At 39.3% G+C, this 24,215-nt stretch overlaps 1 protein-coding gene across 1 annotated transcript in view; it reads right to left on the bottom strand.

Annotated features, from left to right (window-relative positions):
• The window catches only part of LOC136856870 (transcriptional repressor protein YY1), a 136,421-nt gene that overhangs the window by 73,140 nt on the left and 39,066 nt on the right, over window positions 1–24,215 (bottom strand). The window contains exon 2 of the mRNA XM_067135077.2: window positions 14,815–14,938. Coding sequence (XP_066991178.1) covers window positions 14,815–14,938 — 124 coding nt within the window. The remainder of the gene's footprint in view (window positions 1–14,814; window positions 14,939–24,215) is intronic.

The raw sequence follows: 24,215 nt of genomic DNA, 5'->3' as shown, positions 1-24,215 counted from the left end.
TGGACTGTGATTCCCTTTCCAAATTTCTCTTTGATTTCCTTTACTGCCTGTTCTATGTAAACATTGAAAAGGAGAGGGGACAAACTGCAGCCTTGCCTCACTCCTTTCTGGATTGCTGCTTCTTTTTCAAAGCCCTCGATTCTTATCACTGCAGACTGATTTTTATACAGGTTGTAGATAATTCTTCGTTCTCGGTATCTGATCCCTATCATCTTCAGAATCATAAATAGCCTGGTCCAATCAACATTATCGAATGCCTTTTCTAGATCTACGAATGCCATGTACGTGGGCTTGTCCTTCTTGATTCGATCCTCTAAGATCAGACGCAAAGTCAGGATTGCTTCACGTGTTCCTACATTTCTTCTGAAGCCAAATTGATCTTCCCCCAACTCAGCTTCAACTTGTTTTTCCATTCTTCTGTAAATAATACGTGTTAAAATTTTGCAGGCATGAGATACTAAACTAATAGTGCGGTAGTTTTCACACCTGTCAGCACCGGCTTTCTTGGGAATAGGTATAACAACATTCTGCTGAAAATCGGATGGGACTTCTCCTGTCTCATACATCTTGCACACTAAATGAAATAACCTTACCATGCTGGTTTCTCCTAAGGCAGTCAGTAATTCAGCGGGAATATCATCAATTCCAGGTGCCTTGTTCCTATTTAGGTCACTCACAGCTCTGTCAAACTCTGACCTCAAAATTGGGTCTCCCATTTCATCAGCATCAACAGCCTCTTCATGTTCCGAAACGAAATTATCTACATCGTTACCTTGATACAACTGTTGGATATGCTCCTGCCATCTTTCTGCTTTGTCTTCTTTCCCTAGAAGTGGCTTTCCATCTGAGCTCTTAATATTCATGCACCTAGATTTCCTTTCTCCAAAGGTTTCCTTGATTTTCCTGTATGCAGCATCTACCTTTCCCAGGACCATACAGCCTTCGACATCCTTGCACTTCTCCTTCAGCCATTCTTCCTTAGCTACCTTGCACTTTCTATCCACTTCATTCTTTAATCGCCTGTATTCTTTTCTGCCCTCTTCATTTCTAGCATTCTTGTATTTTCGTCGTTCATCAATCAGGTCTAGTATCTCCTGAGTTATCCACTGATTCTTAGTTGATCTTTTCTTCCTTCCTAACATTTCTTCAGCAGCCCTACTGACTTCATTTTTCATGACTCTCCACTCTTCCTCTACTGTGTTTCCTTCGGCCTTTTCATTTAGTCCTTGTGCAACATGTTCCTTGAAACAATCCATCACACTCTTTTCTTTCAACTTGTCTAGATCCCATCTTTTTGCATTCTTTCCTTTCTTCAATTTCTTCAATTTCAGATGGCATTTCATGACCAACAAGTTGTGGTCAGAGTCCACGCCTGCTCCTGGGAAAGTTTTGCAATCCAACACCTGGTTTCTGAATCTCTGCCTAATCATAATGCACTGAATATTAGAAGAAAATAAAAATGTGAGTACGAAAAACTAAGTGAAGCACTATTACTTTGCTTCACTAAAAACCAGGAAAAGGGCTTGTCAATATCTGGCCCCATTCTGCAAGAAATGCCAGTGTATATCCAGAAGGAGATTAATAAAGGGACCCTAATTTTACTGCTAGTGCTGAGTGGCTTGATCGGTGGGAAAAACGGTACGGTATTTTGCAGCTTAATATCTGTCAGATAAATCCGATGAGGTTGTGAAATTTAGAAGACAATTTCAATAAATAATTCTTGCTGAAGGATTAACCGGTGATCAGATTTTTAATTGTGATGAGACTTGGCTGAATTTCAAGATGCTGACAGCAAAACTCTTGCAGCCCAAGCCAAGACGTCTGCGCCTGGCTACAGGTGTAGTAAGAAAAGAGTACTGCATCTACTGTACAACTGAATTAATAAGTCAATAAATAGAGCCCTTAAAACATAGTACGTAATACAGAATAGCCTTCCTGTTTGTTTTAGTTCATTTTCAAAGTTATTCTGTATTATCCGACATTTTCGGTGATCCGAGGTACTCCAGGTCCCGTTTAAGTCGGATAATCGAGACTCTACTGTATGTTAAAGTACCCCTTAGAGAAAAAAATAAACTTCCCTACGGTATAGTAGAACCGCAGTTCAGAGCTCAATTTCATATGGAGATTCGTTATTTTAATTACCATTTTATAACTATATTTGCATTTCTTTTTGAAATGTTTTTGCACTAATGAAAAGTGTATCACAGACTACCGTGCACTATAAGAACAAAATAATTTTACCTTGTTCCGTTTCCTTATAAAAACTCTTACAAACTTTTGACCCATGTTACAACAATTACTGAGCTGGTGGCGGGCCGTTCCAGCTCCGGCCGCATCTTAAAAAACCTACTGTCCTGAAGAAGTTGGTGATGGCCTGAGTATCAATTCGTTCCCAAGCCGTGGAGATGAAATTCATAATGTCCAGTATGAAGATGCGATTTTTGTCTCAATTGTCAACACATTGCAGATATCACAAAACGTGCCTTCGGTAAAGGCTTACATGTAATTAATCTCATAATGGGACCGTATTGAGGACAATATATTAAAATTATAAAATCCTTTTAATCACAACCACCTACTCAATACATTATATTACTCATTGAATTATAAAACAATCATGAGGTGTCTTAAATAAAGGAACATGTTTCGTTCGACATAGCGAACATCATCAGCCTTAATTTACAAGGATTAGGTCAGGGCCCTGAACTGAATGATAAAAATTATTAAAAAGGTGACAATACCATAATAAAAAGTAAAATGATAACATTAAACATGAAATTATAACGATATGTACAGATTAACAGCAAGAATGCAGAGGAATACTTTGAATGATGGTAGTCTATAGACTATAGTCTGTAGTCTATAGACTACCATCATTCAAAGTATTCCTCTGCATTCTTGCTGTTAATCTGTACATATCGTTATAATTTCATGTTTAATGTTATCATTTTACTTTTTATTATGGTATTGTCACCTTTTTAATAATTTTTATCATTCAGTTCAGGGCCCTGACCTAATCCTTGTAAATTAAGGCTGATGATGTTCGCTATGTCGAACGAAACATGTTCCTTTATTTAAGACACCTCATGATTGTTTTATAATTCAATGAGTAATATAATGTATTGAGTAGGTGGTTGTGATTAAAAGGATTTTATAATTTTAAAGGCTTACATACCTAAATCACCCCCTGATCCATTGGTTGAGCTTTCTAGTTGTGTTGGGGAGCAGGAATGAGGGTTATTCATTTTTGGGGTAAGTAGGATTTTGCAGTTTGTTTTCATGGTTTTCTGGTCCAAGTCTTTTAGTCAAGTGATAAATAAGCCATCAGTCATCCTCGCACGTACTTGGTTTCGTATTCACAAGGCAGTCTTTTAACCCTTCTACTCTAAATGGGTCGAATCGACCCTGATTTAATTTTCAATTCCATGCAACTGTGGATTACTGTAGTCACGTCCTAGTTCATGAACCATGGACAACGGTTGAGTGGCCTAGTAAGTGGTCCTGACAGTCGGGATACCAGTTACTACATAATGGGAGTGGGCATCTCAGACATATTTTGAGTCATGGCCGTTAGAGGAGAGATCCTCACTCGGACTATGTGTAGCATCCTGCTTCAAGAATTTAACGAGCTCAGAACATTTTAAGCAAGCCTCAGACCTATGGGAGTAACGGAGTCCCACTCCCATTTGACAGATGAGGGACACCTTGGAAACGAAATGGAATTCGATGGTGAGCTACCAATATTAATGGTGCTTATGGGAGAAAGAAAGTAGAACTGGCCGAGTCAGCAAAGAAGATGCATATGGATGTGTGAGGAGTAAGTGATATTCGGGTAAGGGGAGATAACGAGGAAGAGATTATAAAATGTAAGTGACGGATGTTAAAAAGGGATGGGCAGAGTATAGGGTAGTACTGTCCATCAGGAACATTATTGCACCCAACATAGTTTCTGTTAGGCACATAAATGAGCGAATGATGTGGGTAGATTTGGCAGTTGGAGGAATTAGGATGAGAATTTTCTCAGTGTATTCACCATGTGAGGGTGCAGGTTTTATGAAGCATTGAGTGGCATCGTAGTCAGGGTGAACAGCAAGGATAGGATAGTGCTAATGGGCGATTTCAATGCGAGAGTTGGAAATAGAACTGAAGGATAAGAAAGGGTGATTGGGAAATGTGGAGAAGGTATGGAAGCTAATAGGAATGGGAAGAGTTTGTTGGACTTCTGTGTGAGTATGAGTTTAGCAGTTACAAATACATTCTTCAAGCATAAGGCTATTCACCACTACACATGGAACGGTAGGGGTACCAAATCCATAAGAGACTATATCTTAACCAACTTCGAATTAAGGATATCTGTTAGGAATTTATACGGATTTTTCGGAGATTTTTTGATGATGCAGACTAGTATCTGATCTGTAGCAAAATAAGTATCTCTAGGCTTAGGATAGAGAAAGTGAAATCTGTCTGAAAATGAATAAGGGTAGAAAATCTCCAGGACAAGGAAATTAGAAGTACATGGATATGATTAGTGAGAATTTCCGAACAGTAGACAGTAAGCAGGTTCAGGATATAGGAAGAGAATGGGTGGCATACAGGGATGCTGTACTGGAAACAGCTAGTGCAAGCCTATGAACAACTGTGTGTAAAAATGGGGAAAAAGTTAACATCTTGGTGGAACGAAGTGAGAACAGCTTGTAAACGTAAAAAGAAGGCTTATCAGAAATGGTTCCAACCAAGGGCTGATGCAGACAGGGAATTGAACGTAGATGAAAGAAACAGAGCGAAACAAATACTGTAGTTGTTGAATCCAAAAAGAAGTTGTGGGAAGACTTTGGTAATAACCTGGAGAGGCTAGGTCAAGCAGCAGGGAAACCTTTCAGGACAGTAACAAAGAATCTTAGGACAGGAGGGAAAAAGGAAATGAACTGTGTCTTGGGTAATTCAGGTGAACTCATAATAGATCCCAGGGAATCACTGGACAGGTGAAGGGAATATTTTGAATATCTTCTCAACGTAAAAGGAAATCTTCATCGTGGTGCCGCGAACAACCAAGTTCATGGGGAGGAGGAAAAAGATGTTAGTGAAATTATGCTTGAGGAAATGGAAAGGATAGTATATAAACTCCGTTGTCATAAATTTCAGGGAACGATGCATCAAGGTTCTACTGTATATAAAATAAGAGTTTTGTCTGGATATGGCCAAAATTTAAAAATAATGGTATTTCTGTATCGGACGTGTCCAGACTAACAAGGAAATGTAGTTTTTACTTTTCTGTAATTTTTGTCTGTCTGCATGTATATACACACATCACGAGAAAACGGCTGAATAGAATTTAACAAAAATCGGTATGTAGAGTTGGGAAAAGAGCCACAACAATCTAGGCTATAAATGATTTTATTCATGCTTAGTGAAATGGTAGTTTGGGGGAAGGCCTACAATTTTTTTCTCAAATATTTATGTTATTAGTGGTCCTATAGATAAATACTACATAACTAGAGTCATATAGATTTCAATTTTCAATTATTTATGTCTTGTAAATTTTTACCATACCGACTATAACAGAGATATTAATGAATTTGTATTTTTGTTGCCAAGTCCATATCAACGCCGAGCCACGAGAAAATGGGTAAACAGAATTTAATGAAAATCGGTACACAGAGTCGGAGAATAAGAAACTACAGTTTAAGCTATGAACATTTTTTTTTTACCCTGTATTAAATGGTAGTTTAGGGGAAGGTGCTTTAAATTGAAATACCTATGTTATTGGTCCTATCAAAAAGTACTACATAACAAAAATTACAGAGAATACAATTTCCGATCATTTATGTTTTATTGAGTTTTACCATACCGACTGTTAAAATCAAAAGTACAATAGTTCCACTTTTCAATACAAATTCAAGTAATGTGGGTTACTTGACAGAAGAAACATTTATTAGGTACTAGTTTCGACCCATTATCAGGGTCATCATCAAATAGTCCATAGTAACTGTAAGAAATGGACTATTTGATACATTGTGCAACTCTCGCTTTTGGCTGATGATGACCCTGATAATGGGTCGAAACTAGTACCTAATGCATACCTGCCAACTTTACAAACACAAAAATCAGGAGATTTTGATTTGAAAAGCAGTAAAAATCAGGAGAAATCAGGAGATACAATTGGTCAAAATTGCTTATTCTACATGTCTTGCGCAATACAGAACTACGATATATTTACAACACTTATTGTCTCAAAGCCCGACTGTTGCTATACGAGGATACAAGGCTAAAAATTACACATCTCTATTCCCTCACAGGAAGTACGTGAGTGAGATGATCAGTCTCTGATAAGCCTACCGAAAATAGTATTAACTCATGCTCCACATGTGTAAATCAGTCATGCACTTAGATGCCATTACTTAGCAAATGCATAGATTAATATATTGCATCAAGCGCCCGCGTGATTATGCGAAGATCAAATAACTAGCTGATGTACCCTCCTTCCCTATGTAATTCTCAGAAAGACTGTCCTTATAGTTTCCCCAACTGAAGGCAACATGTCATTACAATGATGCCAGTTTGAATATCACGATTAAAAGCAATGCTTTCATAAGAAATATTCGATAAAATGAAAACAGAACATTTCCTCACTTTTAGCGAAAAGTACTACGGTGTCAATCTAACAGTTCGAAGTTTCAGAGCTAGAACGACCAGGCTGCAGACAGCCGTGAACACTCCTGTGTAATTATTCCGTTTAAGTGTGCACATTGCTCATTCAAATCACTACCTCGGAGTAGGGATCGAATAGGTGGAATACTATGATGATCCAGTGTGTTACGTACCAGTAGTATCAGAAAATTTATGAACCACAGGAATGCCATGCTAAAGAAAGAGATCTAACTCCCCACTCCCCAGCTTCTTCCCGCCAATATTCAGGCAGGCTGTTATACTCGAAATGCAGCAGTAATTCCATCTATCGTAGATAAATGGCAGCAGAATATACAAAGCACATCACAAGAACAATGGTCAATGTAATGTTATTGTTCATCAATTTTATGGGCTTTCTATATTGGAGGCCTTCACTTTAGTTTTCTTCCGAATCTGTGATATTGCAGCATCTAATGTAAAGTGATTCGTCCTTTCTTTCATGACTCCCTCTTGTGTTATTATTCAGCGATTGTTCCTTCACGACTTTTTTCTCATTAATGTGTAACATACTTTTCATTGTAATCCATGTATGAATAGATAATGTTTCAGACATTTGACCTTAAGGTTATCTCCAGGCTGATGATGTCCTTAACAAGGGGCGAAACATGTCCCTGAGAAGTGTATATATTATTATGTAAATTTCATCCACATAGCATGTGGCTTGTATTGAATAGGTGGTGATAATAGAATAAATTATTTTTGTGATAATTTGCTCAAGTCAGTTTCAATGCGAATCATTCATGAGAACTATCTCTTTCAAAACTGAATAAGACATAAATAATCAGAAATTGCATTCTCTGTAACTTTTGTTATGTAGTACTTTTCAATATGACCACTAGGATAGATAATTAACAATTACATTTTTGGCATCTTCCCCTAAACTACCATTTCGATCAGAGTGAATAAAACTATTTATAGCATAGACTGTAGTTCCTTATTCCCTGACTTTACATAAAATTCTGTTCGCCATTTTCTCGTACCTCGGCACTGATACGGACTTAGCAAAAAAATTCCATATTCATGAATATGTCTTATCGTAGCTGGTACAGTAAAAATTTATCATACATAAATGATAGGAAATTTAATAATATTTAACTTTAGTTATGTAGTATTTATTGCTGGGGGCAATAATAACAAATATTTGAGAATTAAATTTTAGGCCTTCCCCTAAACTACAATTTCACTCAGCGTGAATAAAATTATTTATGGCCTAGATTGTAGCCACTTGTTCCCCGACATTATATACCGATTTTCATTAAATTCTCTTCAGCCGTTTTCTCGTGGTGAGCCTGCGTACGCACGTTACTATGGTCACGACCGGCACGAAAATATCATTTTTAAAAATTCTGAGCAATGTACAGGCAAAACTGTTATCTTATTTATATTGAGATAAATTAAAATTAGTCAGAATTGTCTCCAAATGGCTCCTAAAATCTCTAGAAAAGTCACTAGTCGTTATCATTGAAGTTATGTCACTAAATTAGTAATAACGCGACTAGTCTCTAGAATCGACCAAAGAGGATGAAATCGACTAGACTGATGTGAACGAACACGAACATAGTACGCGAGAACGAGAGATTGACAGTCGATATACGCGTCGCGATATACAGGTTTCAATAAACATCGCCCATTCGCGCACATTTCTCGCATTAATAAACGTCGATATTTCGTTTGAAAGTGGCCAATGGGCGAAGGATTTCCGGCCACTGGCGTAAAAAAGCTGAAATGGCAGGATTTGAAAACAAATGTCTGAAATTCACTAAAAGTAAGCTAAAATCGGGAGAAAAGATAGAATAATCGGGAGGCGGGAAAAACTGTCGAAAATCGGGAGTGTCCCGCCTAAATCGGGAAAGTTGGCAGGTATGCTAATGAATGTTTCTTCTGTCAAGTAACCCACATTACTTGAATTTGTATTGAAAAGGTGGAGCTATTGTACTTTTAATTTTAATTGTAATCACAGTTTAATACGGACCATTCACAATGAAATTTATATCTCTTAATGACATTTCAGAGTAGGAAGAAAACTAAATATGAAGGCCTACAATGTCGAAAGCGCATAAAATTGATCAACAATAACATATTGACCATTGTTTGTTCCGATGTGTTTTGTCTCCTATGCTGCCACTCATGTCCGATAGATGGGATTACTGCTGCGTACTAGGGTTGGGGGATTAAGTCCCTGTTTCGGCACATTGTGCTGGCGCACAGTTATGTTCCGCTGTTCTGGAACATGGAGCGCCAGCTGTTCCGAAACATTCTCAAGCAAGAGCGAGCCAGTGACTCGCTATCCCACCAGAAGCACCACTATGCACTGCCCTTTGCCCACTAGCTGACTGTTGATACCGGGATTGTGCTGCCATGTGCTGGAGTGTTCCGTCGTATCCTCTTTGTTCTGTGAGTTCCGCTGCATCGGCAACTCGCCTTCTGTACATGCGCATAACTTAATGTGTTCTGTTTTGTAAGTGTGTTTTCACTGAAGCCTAGTAATATATACCGTACGAAAGACAGTAAAATTTGCATAATGTCGCACAGGAGTCCTGTTTACGACTTTTTTAATAGAATAAAACCGGACATTGGAAATGCAATTTATGTTGTTCTATTTTGTCTGCAAAGGGATCTTTAATGAGCACAATGACGAGACATTTGAAACTTAAACATCCCACAATTTTTATTTTCGTGTTCTATTTGTATAGTTTTATTTTTAATCTCCTGTTCTGCTTATATATAGTGTTTAATTTTTATCTTCGTGTTTTGCTTCTATGGGTAATTGTTTTATTTTTGTGTTACGCTTGTATGTTGTGTACGTAAATAGAGTACTGACGAATGTTTCCTCAACTGTGTGAGTATATTTTTAACGGGTGAAAATAACATTGTGACATTTGAAAATACATCTACTGCCAGTATAATTGTGACAGGTGTATTTCAGAAAGAATGAAAACATTCTTATCCTAAAAACATTTAGGCATGATTTTCTGGGTGCCTATTTCAGTTGCTACTGCTTTTTCACGTGCCGTGAAGTTTTATCCTGGCCCTAATTACTCACAATATAGGCTGATACATTCAACTGGTGAAAATATCCTTGGATTAGTTACTTTTAAACACTTGTACTGCCATTGTAACTGTGTTATGCATATTTCATAATGAGCACAAAAAAAAAAAAAAAGGCAGCCTTTAAACGTTATTATTGGTTGGCAAACTTCAGTGTTCTGACTGTTCCTTCACGTTCTGTGCAGCTTTGCGCTGGCTGTAACTACACACAGCACGTCCGGTACAGCAGCACATTTCTGCTGACGTGAAGCATGTCATGCTGCCTGATGAAGTTCTCTCTAGCGCGCAGTTGCAGTCCCGTGTGCCAGCACGCTGTACTGAAACACTCCACCTCAAGCTCGTAATGTTCCGAAACAACTGACTGTTCCGGTCTACCCAACCCTACTGTGTACCGAGTATAAAAGCCTGCCTGAATATTAGCTGGGGAGTTGATAACTTTCTTCTTTAGCATGCCATTCCTCCGGTCCATACATTTTCTGAGACTGCTGGTACGTAATACACTTGTTCACCTTACAGTTATTCGATCCTATTCTGACGCGCTGACTGGAATGGAATGATCAGTGTACACATTTGACAAAATAATGGCAGAGGCTCACTTATGACTTGGTCTAGATTTACAATTTCCGCTTATTCCAAATTATAGCACCACAATTCACTAAATAACTCAAAATTCAACCCTGAAAAGAGTCGTTTCTTAAGAAGAGTTTTTTTCCTTTCCACTCTCATTAAATCCTACATTCATTTCATTCCAAATTAGCAGCGAAGATGGGGTTTCTCCTCTGACTTGGAGGAAAAATTTGCCCTTCCTCAAAGTCAGATAGATTTTTCCCCTTCCAGTGTAGTGAATTGAGATTTTCCGACTCATCGAGTACTCCTAGGAAACAGATGAGGAAAAGGGCTAATTTTTGCTCTGGGACTCTTCACTATTCACCCTCCTCCTTCCAAAAATAAAAAAGTGTGTTCAAGGCTCACAGGTGTCTCCTACCTGGTCATTCCAGCTCTGGAACTTTCGATTGTTAGGTCAGCAGCGTAGTACTATTCGTTAAGTGAGAAAATGTGCAGTTATTCACTTGATCGAGTATTTCATATGATAGCATTGCTTTGAATTGTGATGTTCTTATTGGCATCACTGTAATGACCTATGGAGATTTCAGTTGCAAAAACCACTAAGATAGTCTTTCTGAGGATGTAAAAAGGCAGGTGGAGTGTCTGCCATTATAATGACAACTCCCCAACTTGATTGATGAGGCTTGTTTAAATGGGCGTAACATCTACTTCATTTGCCCCTAATGGAATGGCATTGAGACGAAATGTAATGACAATTTAAAAGTCCACAATTATCCACTGACCAGAATTCAAAATGCGATGATGAAGAATGCATGGAAGATGATGAATTTAAGACAATCAACGGATCCGACCCGCAATGCTCCACCTTCCCAGAAACTATCTTAAAACAATAGTATTACTGACCAAGGGACTGCTTCTAAAGTTCATGACGCTTGATGTCTGAAATCCAGGTCAACGGCCCATCATAATGCTACTTATTGCTAGTAAAGTAGAACCATGGCATTTGTCATGTTGCAGTATAATCAGAAGTAGCATAGACTCACGGTGTTCCACACATTATGATACTACTCACAAGTATCATTCCTTGCACAGGTAACGCAGATCTATGGTGTTTCTCACATAATGGCGCCACACATAGGCAACGCAAACCTATGGTGTTCCTCACATAGGTGTACTAATCACGGGCACCGCCATTCCCGTTGCGTTCTTCACATAATGCATACTAATCGCAGGCAACGCAGACCCACGCTGTCTCTCATACAGTGGTACTAATAACAGGTTCTGTACACCCACAGTGAACCTACGCTCTGCTGCTACTAATCACAAACCTGCTGTGTACCTGACATAGTGGTACTACTCGCAAGTAAAGGCGACCCCTGACGTTCCCTGCGTGATGGTACTAATCACAAGTAGTTTCATGGTGCTAATACAATCATCCCTTGGACGCCCCTTATGACAGGCAGGGGATACTGTGGGTGTATTCTTTGTCTGCGTCCTCCACCCACAGGGGGTAGCCAGAGAGAGAGAGAGAGAGAGAGAGAAAAGAAGGGATCCGTCACGTCGAAAAATATGAAGTAATGGACGAAGAAAGGCAAGGGCCATGAAGGGTGTGAAAATGAAAGACTCCCTAGGCCCCGAATGTTCAAATACCATCAGGGTTAAAAAAAACAAACAAGCTGACCAAGAGAGGTTGGACAGGATAGATGAAAGTGAGGAGCCTGGCACAAAAGTGAAAGCAATGCCAGGACTAAGCTAAGGTCCCTGGTCGCCAACCCACGCTCCGAAGTTGAGACCCTCGGGGCCCCTTTCAGTCGTCTCTTATGACAGGCATAGGATACTTTGAGTGTATTCTTCTGCGTCCCCCACCCACAGGAGGTCCAACTTGATTGTGACTGATGGTACTCTAGAGGGCCTATCATTACAATGAAAATTCCCTTACCCAGTCTTCACATAAGACAAGACATTTGGTGACTACCCCGTCGCTTTCGAGGGTAACATTCAGAGCTATGCAATATAATACAATCTTTCTCACAATGTGTACACTACCTAACCTAGAATTCTGTATACAATGTAAAATTCTGTAGCGAAGCACAGGTAGCGTAAAACAGCTAGTAAAATATAAAACTGAGCACCATTCACAGCAGCACATGCAGTTAAAGAAAACTATCTTCAAACCCACAATACCCCCAAAACAAGCCAACAGCTCTCAATTCCATTGTTCAACTTTTAACACAGTGCTGACCGGGTGCTCCGTACACTGCATATCCCTTGTGCCCGGCCATTTCATGAGCAACTTAATGCAAAATCGCATGCATAGAATCGAATGAACCCGGCTTTACTAACCTTGTACCGATTGTGATAAAATTTACTGGAAACCTCTGAAGGAGTCCTAATAATTTTTCTGGTGCGGTAAATTGTGTAGAGATGATCTTGGTGAACGGGCACACAGTAACCTGTACAGATTTTATGTTTTGAAGGGTGTATATCTTCAGTATCATTATTCACACTTTCCTCAGAAGAGCTTTGAATATTGAACTCTCATTCTTCAACGTTACTTGGGCATTCCGAATAAATACCTGCACAAAGTTCATTAAGGCCCAGTTTCTTCAACAAATGTTAAGTGATAACACTGCTCTTAAACAGACTTTAAACATAATTTAACAAAATCGCCGTCTCATCAAGAATAGTTAATTCTAACAAATTGTTAATAGTAGTGTTAAATTAACATGGCAGCAGCCCCATTAAACCTCTAAACAGCTGTTAAAATTTCAAGATGGTAGCATGTAGAAGATGTAAGTTTGAAGCTTTACTGCTGTATGAAGACTATTTATAAACTGAAGAAGGCAAACAATGACCTATACCAAGACATTTCAGGTAGAAAACAAAGTGTACTGGAATTTCTGTAATAATTTTGTTCCCATTTTTATCTTCACGTTCCCTGAAATATTAATTTATCGAGGTTCGCAGACAAGCGTGGTGACCACAAGGCCACCACTCTGGTTGATTGCAATGTAACTCTCCAGGTATATATGCTCGGCACTAGAATTGGGGATTGAATTTTTCGGAAATTATCAGTTTGCACACCTGACATCTTTAGGTAAAATTTGCTTGCCTTTTACTGTTCTACCACCTCCACTTTGTCCAAAGTGGATCCTCCATCATGACCTGACCTTTTTTTTCTTTCAAAAACAAAAACGTGTTGACCTAAACCCTGTTACTGTTGAGTGTCGTCGTCATCCCCCCCCCCCAGGTACATTGAAGCCCGTTGAAATTGGTTGGACACAGGGTCTGACCTCTCCTTGTTAGATATTATGCTTCAGACTCTTCATATAATTGTAGGCGACTATGTTCACAAGTGCAAGACAAGAGCGAGCAGAATTCTGCAAAGAATTCCTGCTGCCATTGCAGCATTAATAAGGCATTACATTATTTTCCCCGCAATAAACGAATGCCTGAAAATCATTTGAGATGTATCAATTATTACGTATTCCTTGTGATGTACGAGCCTTAGATTGCACTCATATAAGAATACAGCATACTGAATGTTGAATCCATTCTTTCATTTTTCAAACATACTCGTATACTTTCAAATTAAATCTACAACAACATTTGTCTCACATTCGTCATAGTAATGCTTTTGTTGCCTCTTACTTGACATGTTTATGTCTTAGCGGTCTCCACTAACCATAACCAAAATGATGTCAACCATATTTAAATAAAATATTATTTGACACACCACTAGGCGCGCTTTATGTAAAGGAACAAAAGATGCTCACTGCCAGACAGGTACAGAAATCACATGGAAATGTGTTAATTTTTCTTAAACAATTGTTTCGTAATAAATGTTGGAAATGCGTTTGTGAAACTGGGTACTTTTAACAGAAGTGTTGATTTAAAAACAATTGTTAGTTAAAATTTGTTAAGTAAAACTTAACACAGAGTTGATGAAGCCAAGGCTAAATATTTCTTCCGGACCTAAACATGCGGTCAGTCTGGGAAACGCTATCTTAGCCACCACACGGCTCTTTGAAAGACGTTAACATGTGGTCGGAAAACTAAGAAAATCACTCCTAAAATTGGAAAAGAACGAAAAGTGAACATAGCATGGAAGAAACAAAACTTTCAACATGAGATTCCATCAACGTTGACCGCTAGCCAGTTCCTAATGTTCCAACAGATGTCACTGAATGTACAAGTCTTGTATACACGAGTTAGCTCAGGACTCATCAGCAACGTTCGGCCAACCAAACCCTAGTAGACTCTGGTCCCGTGAGCAATGTGTCAATACATTCTATATTTTACTGTGTGTCCTTTCATTTTGTTCTCAGACGTAAAGTACACCTAATGTACCCTCCATGGAACTTAGTTATTACTACTCAAATGGTAGCAGAGTGCACCTTTCAAAAGTTTATATTTACAGATGGTGCTCAATACCATAAAGTACATTTTCAGTTAGCTGGATGAAAAACCAGTGATTTTACACATACATATAGCAGACCAAAGAATACTTGCCTTGCAAACTCTGCCAACTGCTTAGGATCACTAAGATCCAAACCTGGTATACCCTCTGGAGGTATTCTCTTGCCGGACATGTATTCTTCATAATCGGGATCTGGCTCAGGATTGCTGGCTTCATCTGCAAATAAATATGATATTTTCAGAAGCTCAAAATTACAACTACAGTAATCCCTCACTAATTTGGAATGGTTTTCATTGTGAAGTAAAAGGCTGCAATACTGTATCGGGCATCATTCGTGCCAAAGCCGTTTATTGTAAAATTTCAAACATATCCCTCCCCTCCCCATTCTCTCGCCCATGGCCGATAAGGAGTATCATTATTGGTCACAAACATGCCACAAGAGCAGTGCCTGCTCAGTTCGCTTGCTGAAGCCCACATAAGTTCCAGTTATACTGTGTTAAATTCTATCTCTGCGACTGCTTAAAAGTTTATGAGATTAATATACTGTCGTCCTCGCTACAATATAGTAAAAAAGACGAGTCACAGTTGGAATTGAGGAAAAGTTCAACCTATTCAATACTAAGTATAATATGTTGAACTTTTCCTTAATTCCAATTGTGAATCTCAGATCAATATGGAAAAATGAAGTTTTTAACTTATAACAAAGATGAGAGTCAGGAATAAACAAAAATCGCTAAGTTTACAAGATAAAATAAGTTTTGGATAAAATCCAAATTAGTGTTTCCGTTCAAAGTGTTGTGATATTCTTCTGTATTCTTTGCACTACGTTTGTCACGTTCTTCATATCTGACAATACTACATCAATCGTGCTACTCCCGTTTTTGACAGATGTATGTCTTCTCTGTGTAAGAGTTGATCAGGCTCAGACCTTCTCCTTGAAGGAATCCGAGGACTGCCTCTGACTTAGTATTGTCAATATCGACTCTGCAATTAAGGTCTCCAGTGAGTATAACCAGTTCCTGTTGTCCCATCTTGTTGAGTCCAATGCTAATGATATCTATAATATCTTCATCTCCATACCAGGGCTGGAAATACACACATATGATCCAACACACACTTGTTTCAACCACTATGATCTCAGGTGTCTTGTATTCCACAGTGATCGGGCGAAATATCCGTTTCAGCAGGTAGGTGATTCCACCTGATGGCCTTCCTTTTAGTCCCTACAGAACTAGAACATGGAGGTTGTAGAAACCTTCCAAATTCCAGTCCTTCGTGAGAAAGGTCTTGGTTAGGATTACGATGTCAGAGTCTTTGAGTAAAGCAATTGGGGACATGCTTAGAGCATTCACTACACCTTCTATATTCCATGTCATTGCTCTGATATTCTCGGTTATATTTTCCTCCCTAGGATCGGATCCTTGAATCCTAGTATCTCCGAAATATATATCGTCAGACACTATCCCTCTCGGCCAAAATTGTGATGTTCCACCATGCCTTCAGCTTCAAAGAGGACACCCACTTTGAACGCTTGTGGTCAGCTCTTCACATTCTATCTTCAATTCCATTTTCCTTTAGATGTTCAACCAGAATATCTTTATCGACGGATCGATGTATGCGGCCTACATACAGCCACGCCTTCCTATCTCCAGCTCGTAATTTGCACTGAGTCATTCACTCAAGAAGAGAGAGTAGAAGTAACTGCAACACTGAAACCCAATAAAGCCTGTGGACATGATTTGATTTTTAGTGAGTATCTGCAGAGTTCAGCTCAAATATAAGCAAAGGCATGGACTATGCTGTTTAATGAAGGTCTCCAGCAGGGGAGAATTCCGGACAAGTGGAGGATTTCGAGGGTTAAAACAATGTACAAAGGTAGGGGGGACCCGAGTAACCCTGATTCCTACAGACGCATAGCGCTAGAATGTACATTATATAAAGACCTGACGAAACTTCTGAACTTGACAGCTATAGTGGACATGTGTATCCCAGAAGAACAATTCGGTTTTAGGAAATGTCGATCGGCAATCCAAGCAGTAGAATGTCTACAGAACGACATAAATGAGGCCCTTCAACATCCAAAAGGGAAACTACACGTTATCTTCGTTGATTATACCAAGGCATTCGACACTATCAACAGAACGAAGCTAATGATGAAACTCGGCGCAACTCGTAGGAGAAGAGAACTCCTTTACGGGTCTAGTGAAAAAGATACTTTCGAGGAACTATATTGAAGTGAACGATGCACTCATGATCTCTAACCCAATCGACTAGACGACGGGAGTCTCTGGCATGGGGGCTGGGTGTATGTGTCGTCTCCATCAGCATTTCATCCTCATCAAGACACGCAGGTCACCTACGGACGTCAAATCAAAACACCTGCACCTGGCGAGCCGAACTTGTCCACTGACACTCCCGGCACTAAAAGCCATACGCCATTTCATTTTTACTTTGCTACAAAAAGCGTTCGATCACCTAGTGGACTGGGTGAACGACAACAATCTCCAACTCAACAGGCTGAAGATGGTAAAAATGACCTTCAAGAAAGGAGGGCGGCAAACAGCAGAGGACGTTATATATTTAGGCCGGCAACCATTAAGCAATGTGAGCAGATTAAAATATTTGGGAATCACTTTTCAGGCACAGGGGAGAACATTTTCTGCACGTTAGAGAAAGAGTGGCCGCATCTCTGATTGCAATAAATGATAGATATCAGACATATCAGGAAGATTTCACTCTGAATAGTAATCGAATTATTTAAATTTAAGGCCATACCCGTAGCTACGTATGGTTTACAGTTAAACTGGGAATGCCTCACAAAAGCGAACTTGAAGGGCATCGAAAATGTTAAGGCCCCGTATATGAAGCGAGTCCTCGGCGTCTCCAAATCTTCCCTCATCCAGACTGATCTACGAGTTGTGCAGCAAAACGATGCTTTTGGAAGATTTTCGCCTACAGCTTGGACTGCCATTCACACCAGCTTACGAAGAAATAGTCTCCGAACACCAGAGGAAAAAGAAAGACATCTGGGTTGACTTCTACAGCACAGACACTAAGATGACAAATGACTGGAAGGAAGCGAAGTACGAGCTGCAGCACCTTGTGACAAGGTTCGCGATCCACAGCTTTCGCTTCAAAGTATGTTGCACGGATCAATTCCATGAACCATGTGAAGACTGTAGTTGTTCCTTGTGTGGCAAGTTATCCAATCGATACCACGCGCAACTCTGTGAGAACCAGTGTATGTCGCTTAAGAAATTCTGCTCGGAAGGGAGTTAATACTGTGCAGACAGACAATTACCCAAATGAAATTGTAATTTGCAACATCTACTTATATACAGTATGTAAGTTTCTCTATGGCCATCGCTGCAATAAACATGTTATTATTAAAGTGTTGTGATACGAGTACTGCACTGGAAAGTAGACTTTTAAGACAAAGAAAAATCGCAATAAAACTTTGGGCTTTGCAAAAACGGACATCTGGATGTAAACTGACAACCATTGATGATGCTGTGTTTGCTCTGTACAAACATGACTCTGTTGGAGTTCCTGAGAGAAGTCTAACTGCAGGTTGCAGAGGAAAGATTTGCAGATAACTTAGGCCAAACAGGTTGAAAGGCTAGTGCTGGATGGCTGTTCAGATTCTGTAATTAGATGACGTCTCTAACAAAAAAGTGTGTGGGGGAAGTGTTGAACCATTTTCTAAAGAATTAAAGAGACTGCTTTGGAAGAGAGAAATTAAGTAATAATAATAATAATAACTTAAATGTTTGCGATTCGCAAACGGCTTCAGCAATCATTTTATAGAAAGGATAATCAATAAACACAAACATCGCCCAAAAACTACCCTCAAAAAAGAAATAACCAAACCTCTAACATTTTCCACCTTCACGTTCAACAATGATATCTACAAGTTAACCAACATCTTTAAGAAACAAGGCGTTAAAATAGCCTTCAAAACCAACAATAAGAACATGAATGTTTTATACAATACTTCACACATCAACAAGACCAGCAGTTTTTTAAAATCAGGAGTTTATAGGATCAAATGTACCACCTGTAAAAAAACCTACATCGGGCAAACCGGGAGAAACTTCATTATCAGATACCACGAGCACACTAACGCAATAAAATACAACAAGTTTTCAGCCATCGGCCAACACATGCAAGATTATAACCATAATTTCACCAATATTGAACAAGACATGGACATCCTCGTATTAGCAAACAAGGGCCCTTTACTGAACATAATGGAAAATTACTACATACACCTAGACCAATACTTTAATGCCAGTCACAATCTCAATGAAATCTCAGAGAAACCCAACATACTCTTCGATCTATTTATCACTTTCCTCAGAAACAATAATGCAGCCAACCTAAACTCAATCCTAAATTTAATCAAAGGTACTTTTCCAAGACAATTACACTTTCTCCCGCACCCTTCAGCCCCACCTTAAGCCCTCTTCCTAAGCCATATTTCATTTCAATACAAGAACTTACTGATTTCCATGATTATAATTTTTACAACATCCCATTTATACTTTATTCTTTGTTAAAAACCTCTTATTATGTATATTCCTTGTATTATTAACTATTACCATAACATCTCATTTCACTTGTTATTCTTTAAAATAATATTGTCTTAGGATTTCGCCACAAATGATCTTTGCTCCAATACGGCTGATGATGACCCCTAGATGGGTCGAAACTAGTACCGTATAATTTTGTAATCTTGTGAATATATTGTATTGAAAAGGTGGAAACATTTAAGTTATTATTATTATTATTACTTATATATTGTTCAATACGGACCAAAAACATGAAATTCATAACCATCAATGAGAGAAATTAGTCTTTGGTAGGTACAGGTCTACAATGCAGATGACACAGGTTTGTTTAAGAAGTTCATCCCTGACAACACACATAACAGCAGGAAAGACCATTGAACACCTGGACGTAAAGTAAGGAACAAATCGCTGGGCTTTTTGTGTGCAAATGCTGATGATTCACTAGATTTATGTTAGAAGACATTCCCACTCATCCCCCTGATCAGTCTAGTGATGATGGACTGGCTTCATTGCGCTCTGCATGGACAGCGATCTTTTGAGGTCCGCATTGAACTGGGAACGTTGTCCTTGATAACATCTTAAAGGACTTATTGCTCCTTTCCACCTCACTAGGATTGCTCCATTAAAGCGACACTGAAGAATTTATCAAATTATTTCTACTACCACGCCAAGTTTTCAGAAGTGTGATAAATTAAGCACATAGTACTTCAAGACTATTTTATTTTTAGTTGTTCTTTTAATTCCATGTTATTTCATAAGTGAGAAAACCGGTTTGCATATGTTCTTATCAGTTTATGGCATAAGACTCGCAAGTCTTGCACTTGTAGAAAATATGGACTTAGAGACAGTATAATTTTAACACAGTTTTATGTTGTTAATACGGTTTTTAATTGCGATCAATTTAACTCATATTACTGTCAATTTTTCCACAAACTTTTATCAGATGATGATGCAGAGGGGCGTTGAAACTAGTTCTGATTAAAATATATGTTGTAATTACATCTAAGCAATAATTTTTATGTATTGAATAAGGTGCACCCAAATTATAATAAAATAAGAAAGTAATATGTATGCAAGCATTAAGTTCAGCTTCAGAGAGAAATTTCAGTTCAGTGGGCTTCATTCTCAACACACGACGGTCTCTTCTACAACCAGACAATGCTGATGCTCTTCTTTTCATTCGCAGTAATTCCATTCCACCACATTAACAATGACCAATAAACTACGCACACTAAGTAAAAGCTATGTTCAGATTTGTTTTTGTTGTTGGCATATTGCACGTCACTTCTGTTTGTATTTTATTTTGAGGTAAAAGCGAATGAAGTCCCAGGAATATGTTTCGTGTTACTACTACTACTACAACAACGTTTTCATTCCTCCCCTGAAGGGGGAGACGGGCATCTTAGACGGTTATGCCGCCTCTCAGGCCAGGAGATTTGTTACGGTGAAGGAGACGTGTGGAGGTGAGGGAGTGGGCGGCCATAGCCTATACTACGAACTGTCCCGGCATTCGCCTTAGTGCAGGAGAATGGAAAACCACGGAAAACCATTCTCAGGACAGCTGATGGGTGGGGCCAGGCGTGAAGCCTAGTCCCTGTGCCCCTGTCCCGTCTGCAGAGGCGTAGAGCCACGGTAGAGCCGTGGCCAGCTTTCCTCTGCTCGGTTGGCCGTTTGAGTACAGAGCTGTTGGACCAAGGACAAGCTGTGGCCTCTTAAGGGACGAAACCCAAGGGCCGAAACCCACTCTGCATCTACCGACCTCGTGTTATTTAGATTCATTTTCAGTTAACTTGATGTCAATTGCAAACAAACATTAGTTTATAATAAAGTTTCTGTTTGTTTTCAATTATTATTATTATTATTATTATTATTATTAAAGCGCAGGAGAAAACTCTATCGTTTAATTTCAAAATGCGATTAGCCTACTTTAAAATATGTTCTTAGTGTACAGGAATTCCTAGAGTGGATGATCCGAATAATAGTGTGAGGTGAACACTTCGTTGTGCACGGCGCACATGTTATTGTGGAGAATTACTCACGGTTATTCTACTGAGGCCACCCAGTGCGGTGGACCGCATGAGACAAGTGCTGTGGGTCAGTATGCTGCCGCAGCCCGTGGGTTTGAAGTGCTGCACCGTGGGCCTGGCTGCATGACTCTGCTACAAGATGCCACTGAGAAACTTAAGCACGTTAAGTCTTCACGCAGGCAACCTTCAGCTGATGGATATGGGGCTGCCAAAATAGACTCTTATCAAAACAGAGACCCAAGAACCTACAATTGTTTACCGCAGGTAGGACACTGTTCTGCAAGCGGAGCTCTGATTCAGGATTCACAAGCCAACATCGACAGATGCGGACAAGAGAGGTTTCCATCGAAAACCATGTTGCAGGGCCCATCTGTCGACTCTTTTAATAGCTTGATGTAGCTGTCTCTCAGCAAACGCCATCCTTCCAGAGCTGTAATGTCAACCGCACCATACCATTTTATGGTACGTTTGCCTGTACTGAAGACGCCGTGTTCCTAGCGATCTCTTGTATCAATTGTGAACTGTTATCCTTCCGCTGTAAACTTTTTGCTATTGTGGTAGATGGCATCTCATGCGTCAGCATATGTCAAAGCATTTCTTTTCTGCCCCGTCCTGTTGGGTTATCTTACCGGTCGGTTGGGTGGAGAGGGTTTGTTTACAGAATATGGAAGCGATGGATTTCCAAGTCGCCTTTGTGGCGTATAAAAGACATTTTAACAGATTCAAGATGTCTTTGTATGATTCTCAGCCTTTCAAGAATGTTAATTGCCCATGTACCTGAGTTATTTATTTTTCTTTAATCTTCTCTTGGTCTGATAATTGCTTCATGCTATGCCCGCCATGGTTGGGTTAGAAAAGCTTCTCTCATCACATGTGTTTCTAATTTATTTGTGTGTTAACGTTCCTTTTACACGCTTCTTTCAGTATTTTTCTTTAAAGATCCACTATGTTTGTTTTGAAAACAGAAGGTGACACGGATTCATGTATGTGTGTGTATTGAATGGTTTGCTGTGAGCTGTCTGAGACCTATCACTCGTATAACTTCTTTTACATACCGCTTGAGCTCATGTTCTATTATTTTATCGCTTGTTTTGTATATTTCATGTCCACCACATTTGCATGGTATGAATACAAGCTAACAACACGATTGACTGCTTTCTGTGTGCTTTGGATAGAGACACTCCATCTCCCCAAGATGGACAACTTTCTGGTCCGTATTGTCTGAGCTCGAGAGCGGTTGTTTGTTATGTACTGTGTGGCTGACGTTCATATGCATTCAGCCTGTGTCCCCCTTTATCAGCGACCTAAACTCAATGGTCTCTGTGTGGGCGAGGGTGGTTCTGACCCTTGGATCCGTGGTACCTTTTGCGTCTAATTTACTTATTATTCGTTACGCATTGCCGCCATTGGCTTTCTTTACCTATTTTGTAGTTTATTACAGAGGTGCCAACTATTACGAACTGTCCGTAATTATTACGGATTTCACCTCATGATAACGGCATTAAGGTCAAATTATTACGGAAAAATGACAAAAAATCTACGAAAAAAGTAAAGAAGGAAAAATGTCCAATTCTTTCTAGTATTACTGTTCAACTCTCCTGGTTTTCACTGCTTGTGAGTTGGCAACGATCCTTATTCAATAGTTACTGGATATTAGACAGCTTTACTACAAGCATCATCATCAGACTTTTGCTACCCGTGAGCGTTGTGAAATTCATTGCTCTTCTCCACTGCAAAACCTTACGTATTTTTGTATTTGTTACCTGACTATAACACTCCCACAGGAAGTGTTTTCAGTATTGATGGAAAATATCAGGCAATTCAGGGTTACATTAAGCACAGCTACATAGAAATTGCTTATGGTTCAGAAGACAAAAATGCCATCACAGGGGGGAAGGATGCTCCAAGAAAACGTACACTGAAAAGTAGCTGATGGGTGCAAATCAAGCTAGTCTACAAAGAATGTTTTATCACAGAAATGGTAATATGCACATTTTATTGTGTAATATGACATACTTTAACTTAGATTAGATTGCTGTCAGGAAGGGCAAAGGAAGTGTCACTATCAAGAAGCGAGGAGTATGCTTTGGATTTGACTCAAAACATTTTTGAGGGGGGGAGAGGAAGAGGGCGAGAGAGAGATTACTGATAACCAACTTCAGAGGTTGGCACCTCTGTTATTATGTTTTATTCTCCTGTTTTAATCTCTTTCACATAACGATCTTGTATTCTCGGGGGATATGGTTTTTGTTTATTTGGGTGTTATTGTTGTGGGAATTATGTCTTATCTTTTCGACTAGAACGGAGAGTGTTATGAGAGTCCTGTTTCTCCTTTAACTTACGGTCGCTTGGACCTGGTATGCATAAAAGAAATACTTTGAACCCACCTGAATTTATGTTCCTCATTTAATTGAGGCAGATGCCACGCCATTATACCTGAGTTTTCATCACGTCTTATATTAAGGTAAGAGAGAGAGGTGTGATAAACCGTGAATCCTATATATATTGATTATGGGCCACGCACAATTAATATAAACTATTAGATTTATGACTGATTTTAAGTAAATAGCTCCCTTGATTGACATTTTCGTCTATTTCCGTAGAAATTCATATACGGATGGATACCTTCCGTCAAGATGTGGACTAATTTTATTTTAAATGCGATCTGAAGTCACGAACGGTTCATATTTTCCGCGTCTGATAACGTGGTTCAACTCGTTTGAACTTTGTATCAACTGGAACTATATTTCAGGCTGTATGCCACTTTCTGATGCTGCTCTCTCTTGGAGGGAGCCTGAACCTGCTTACTTTTGCTCTAAACTAATGCGCAGCCGATCGTGCATCTACCTGGCGTGTGTAAACGAGCTGGTTGATACTGAAGTGAGAGATGAGTCT

Source organism: Anabrus simplex, chromosome 1 (assembly GCF_040414725.1).
Source record: "Anabrus simplex isolate iqAnaSimp1 chromosome 1, ASM4041472v1, whole genome shotgun sequence".
Lineage (NCBI taxonomy): Eukaryota > Metazoa > Arthropoda > Insecta > Orthoptera > Tettigoniidae > Anabrus > Anabrus simplex.
This window is presented reverse-complemented; position numbering and strand designations above follow the sequence as displayed.